Here is a 5,493-nt window from a genome sequence, read left to right as displayed (position 1 = left end):
ATTAGGCTTGATTAGACAAACCAACCACCGACCTTTGACCCGACCTCCGTGGGTCCGATATGCATTATTGATTTAGGCTTGCATGGATGATGAGAATTCCTATATTCAGCGACTCGACTCAGTCAAAGAAGTTGAAAATCAGATTTGTCAAAGATGTTGAAAATTAGGTCCCATGTACTTATTATGCATACTATAAGAAGTCTCATGCCTTGGACTGACTGGACTAATATCTTCTGATCCATAGCGAGAGAACAAAAATGGCGGATGCTGTCATCGTCAGCATTGCTGAAGGAATCATTACTAATCTGGTTCCTCGAGCTCTAGAAAGGGTTGGAAATTTATGGGGCATCAAGCATGAACTCGAGGTCCTCAGGAACACAGTCTCCGAGCTTCGAGCTGTACTTTATAATGCAGAGGAGCAATACTACCGGGATTGCCAAATCCAAGATTGGCTTGACAAACTGAAAGATGCTTTCTATGACATACAGGACTTGCTTGAAGAATTTGATATAGAAGCTATAAGACGAGAATTGAGGGGCCACAATGAAATGATTAAGGAGGTAAGGGCATTTTTCTCAAATTCAAACCAACTTGCTTTTAAACTGAAGATGAGTTATAAAGTAAGAGCAGCGAGGGAGAGAATAGAAACCATTAAGGCTGAAAGGAATTTCCCCGTGACCGAGCGCCCTGCGGATTTGCAAGGAGAGAGAGAGAGGAGGAAGAGAGAAGAGATGTATTCGACACACAACGGAGATTTTATAGGGAGAGAGAATGATAAGAAGAGAGTTTATGAATTTTTATTGGATTTGCATGTGAAAGAAGAAGTTTCCATCCTTCCAATTGTCGGTACGGGGGGGATTGGAAAAACAGCTCTTGCTCATTATTTGTACAATGATGAGATATTAAGTAAACGCTTTGACTTTAAAGTGTGGGTTCGTATCTCTATTGACCTTGACGTGAAAGAGATAGCGAAACATATGATAGCTTGTGCAAAGATGGAAGAACCCACTGAGTTTTCGATGGAAAGGTTGCAAAGTGAATTGAGAAGAGAAATTAAGGGAAAGAGATATCTCTTGGTTTTAGATGATTTGTTGGGTGTAACACAAGAACAATGGCAAAGCTTGAAAGATTTATTGTTGGGAAGTGCTAGAGGAAGCAAGATATTAATAACTACTCGCTCTGATTTGGTTGCGAAGATCACTGGCACTGCTTTGCCTTATCCTCTCAGCAGCTTATCTGAACGTGAATCTCTTCATTTATTATTGCGAGCGGCTCATCAAGAGATGCAAGATCCTGAACTGCTAGCTATTGGCGAAGAGATAGTTAGAAAGTGCCATGGGATTCCATTGGCTGTTCGAACTATTGGGAATCTACTATTCTCTAAGAAAACTACAGATGAATGGTTACATTTCAAAGATTACATGCTCCCACAGGTGTCTCAAAGAGAAGATTCAATAATGTCTATCCTTAAACTAAGTTACGATCATCTTCCTTCACATTTGAAACAATGTTTTGATTTCTGTTCATTGTTTCCTAAGGATTATATGATAAAGAAGCAAACTTTGGTCAATCTTTGGGTGGCGGCAGGATTTATTCTGCCATCAAATGGAAGTCAACATGTAGAGGACATTGCTCATGAATATTTCATGGATCTACTTTCAAAAAGCTTCTTTCAAGATTTTCAGAAGGATCCAATCACGAAGGTGGAGACTTGCAAGATGCATGATTTGATGCATGATGTAGCCCTTAACGTTGCAGGGACCGAGTTTGCAGGGACCGAGTGTCAACAGGCACGGGATCACACAAAATGCACACGTGGAACTCGTCATGTATCTAGTGATTCAATGGATAAACTTCCAACCTCGTGGTTGACAGAAAATCTAGTGAGAACATTTCTTTATGTGCCTCCATATGGCGAAATCGAACAAAAGGAGCCAACGAGTAAAGTAGTAGTGTGCCAGCTCATTCAAAGTTTCAAGAAGATGCGCATCTTGGATTTGCATGCCACGATTGTCAAGAAGGTCCCGAGGTCCATCTGTATGTTGAAACATCTCAAGTATCTCGATCTCTCTCAAAATAAAGAAATCAAAAGGCTTCCTATCTCCATTACAAGGTTGCATCATTTGCAAACACTTAATCTTTGCGGTTGTAGTTCCCTTGAAGAATTGCCAAGGGGTATAAAGAAGCTTGTCAGCCTTCGCAATCTAGATTTAGATGGCTGTTCAAGACTTAGTTTTTTGCCACGTGGACTAGGGCAACTGAGTTCTCTGCATACGCTAACACGCTTCATTTTGCCTAGTAAGAAAGCTCTTGCTAAGAATTATTGCAAACTTAGGGAGCTAAATGGACTTAATAACATCAAAGGAAGCCTTAGCATTGAAACTTTGGGATACATAACAGATGCATCAGCAGAATCCAGGGCTGCGGACTTGATAGCGAAGCATTCTCTAAAATCTTTGATACTTAGATGGGGTTATCTCGATACTGATGATCCAGCAATTGGCGATGAAGATGAAGCTCTATTAGATGGACTGAGGCCGCACTCAAATCTGCAGAAGTTGACGATCAACAGATATAATGGTAAGACCTTTCCAAAGTGGATGACGGATTTCTTGCCAAATCTAGTTAAGGTACGGTTGCTAAGATGCGGAAGATGTAAACATCTCCCTCAACTGGGCCGACTACCTCACCTCAAGTCTTTAGAGATTTGGATGCTCACTGAATTGGAATCCATTGAGTCAGACCATTCCTCCACTGCAGCAGCATCATTTCCTAGTCTATTGAGATTAAAGATCCGTCACTGTGAAAACTTGAAAGCCATGCCACTAGCTCCACTTATCGAGCATTTGGTTCTGAAGGAGGTCGATCTACAGTTGATAAATTGCATACATGCCCTTAATAAGTTGAAGAGTCTAGATATCTCGCAAATGGAGTTTCTAAAATGTTTGCCTGAGAAGTTTTTGCAAAGTCTCACTTCACTTGAACATCTTGAAATTAGTGAATGTCCCAAGTTAAATTCCCTCTCACTAGGTACGCGACATCTTTCAAACCTTGTGCATCTCTCTTTTTCCAATTGTGAGGAGCTCGATTTATCCGAAGGCGAAAGTGACAACTTCTTAGATTTGAAAGGACTTGAGAGTCTTCAGTTCGTGGACATCCTTGGTGTTCCCAAACTAACATCTCTCCCACAGTGGCTTCTACAAGTCAATCTCAAGCAGCTTTCTATAAAAAAGTGCTTAAATTTGAAGGCTTTACCAGAGCAGATCAAGGCCCTTCAATCACTTATATTGCTTGAAATCGTCCAGTGCCCCTTGTTGACATCATTACCTGAAGCAATGCGAAGGCTTATGTCCCTTAATCACCTAAGAATCGCAGGTTGCCCAAAATTGGAGGAGAGGTGCACAAAGGATGCAGGCAAGGACTGGTACAAGATTGCTCATATCCCACACATAACTCACGAGCTCGAATACTATGAACACCACTTATGACTAGACATTCTCTACTTTTCTTTCTGTAGGTATGTGGACCATTTCTTCCCAGAATTTACATGAGTAATTACTTTTGAATTATGTTTCGAGACTTGATTTAATTGGGGGACATGGACATATTGGTGAAAGGTTTGGACACATCTTTGGATGCAGGTATTTACAGGGTCTGGAAACATTGACATCGACGTCGTTGTTCCATCAGGATGGCCCTCAATGGGATTTCCCTAAACTAAGTTCTTGCTTTATCCCCAAAAGTGCTAGACACAATGAAAATTCATTCTCCTCCTCCTCCAACTACGAGCTCATTAAATCTGGCTCGTGACTCATGCTGTAAATATAGTGTAAACTCTGCTTATTTGATTTCACAAGGAGTACAATGCCTGCACGGTCCGATGATGTGGAAGCTGACAAGGAAAACTCTCACAGATGAAGTGTTGAAATGTTTATTTGGAGAATGGCTCGTGGTTTGCTTCTTTTAGAAATGACTTTGTTCGCAATGTTTTCATATAGAATCGATATTTTTTCATCGATTGTTGAATACAGGGAATCAAATTTCTATTTCCCTGATGTTTCATCATTCTTCTTCATTCATTTTCAGTCCTGGAAATCGGTCAAGGTCAGCGCGACATTGTTGGGTCTCGTTCTGATTGGAAAAGCCGCCTTTATTTTTCCCCTATTATTCTTATCCAACTGAAAGGATCGATTTGGAGCGGCAGGTTGGAGATTATAATTTTCTAGCGGAATTTCAGCTTGATGGATTTTCCTAATTTAACTCTGATATGTTCAGGCCACAATGAGGTGGGCGGGGCTTATGCGTGGCACTGTCTCCAGGGCACTCGCTTATAACCAGGTAAGATGATCGCTTTCCAGGAGACTTTCCACAAGCAATACCGTGAGATTCTTTCTATTCCTAACAATAGGATAAATGTTGTCACCAGATGCCTTTCTCAAGAGGTTATACTATGTTTCCTCATCTTAATCTGACGCTTATGCTTGCTCTGAAGTTCAGTTTCTGTGCATGCAGTTTACTCGTTCTAATGCAAAATTGCGGGGCAGTCTGCTTATGATCGCAAGAATCATCACGGCTGTTGTGTTTAGCCCTGTGGTAAGACGGCGTATCATATGTCGAGTCTAATTGGTGGCATTGTATGTACCCTGTTCCTCAAGGTATCATTCTTCGATACAGGTGTTTGGGCCGTTAGCCTCTAGTGAGAATCTTGCTTCCTTCAACCAAATACTTTGCCAGCACGAAATCTTCCGAGCCATCAATCCCAAAATCCTTCACGCAGCCACTGCTCGGTAACGGACACAACTGGGAGTCTCACAAGAACGGCAAAAGCACACTCCGACCGAGCAGTTTGCCCAAGCTCCTGAGCACGCCTTCTCACACGGTGTGCCATTAATTAAATAAATTCGACAATGCTTCATGAGGCTCGTGTTTGATGGGCGAGGCTTCATGCCTTTCATTCCATGCTCACCCACCAATCAAGACGATCGTCAGCAGCTCTAACAAAAGCCAAGGACGACATCAAGAGCTAATGATTTTGTTTGGTGGTATGTAAATAGGACACATTGATACACAGGGTTTTTCAAGTGTGAAATTTCGACTACTTGACGAGATCAATGGCGTATATCGGGAACAGCAGCATTTCATTCAACGCAGCTACTTTGCATTTTTGTTTCAGAGAGATCTGATTTCTTAATCTTGTTTTTCTCTTTTGTTGTTTCTTTCTTTGGTCTTGGGCTTGTATTAAGAGAGTGAATGGCTTTTGCAATCTCCCACGCACTGGATGATATCAGACTGTCTGAAAATTCATCGCTTCATCATCTCCTCCTGATTTCCTTTCCAACAAGAGCTTTTGAAGTTGTCACTGTTTATGTGCATTAACCATCCACCAGCCCGGAGCCACGTTTGGGCATCGACTTAATTGTGCACCGCACCATCGAATCGAATTTCCATCATTGTGGGGGACGTATCGTTATTCAAAATAGTAGTTACGGGAGT

At 41.6% G+C, this 5,493-nt stretch overlaps 1 protein-coding gene across 1 annotated transcript; it reads left to right on the top strand.

Annotated features, from left to right (window-relative positions):
- Positions 1 to 257: 257 nt before the first annotated feature.
- On the top strand, positions 258 to 3,488 carry LOC104434723 (putative disease resistance protein RGA4). Its single transcript, XM_039306854.1, has one exon. The coding sequence runs from the start codon at positions 258 to 260 to the stop codon at positions 3,486 to 3,488; it is 3,231 nt and encodes a 1,076-aa protein (XP_039162788.1).
- The last annotated feature ends 2,005 nt before the right edge of the window (positions 3,489 to 5,493 follow it).

The sequence above is a fragment of the Eucalyptus grandis genome, chromosome 2 (assembly GCF_016545825.1).
Source record: "Eucalyptus grandis isolate ANBG69807.140 chromosome 2, ASM1654582v1, whole genome shotgun sequence".
Taxonomy (NCBI): domain Eukaryota; kingdom Viridiplantae; phylum Streptophyta; class Magnoliopsida; order Myrtales; family Myrtaceae; genus Eucalyptus; species Eucalyptus grandis.
Note: the sequence above shows the minus strand (reverse complement) of the source record. Positions and strands in the feature narration are given on the sequence as shown.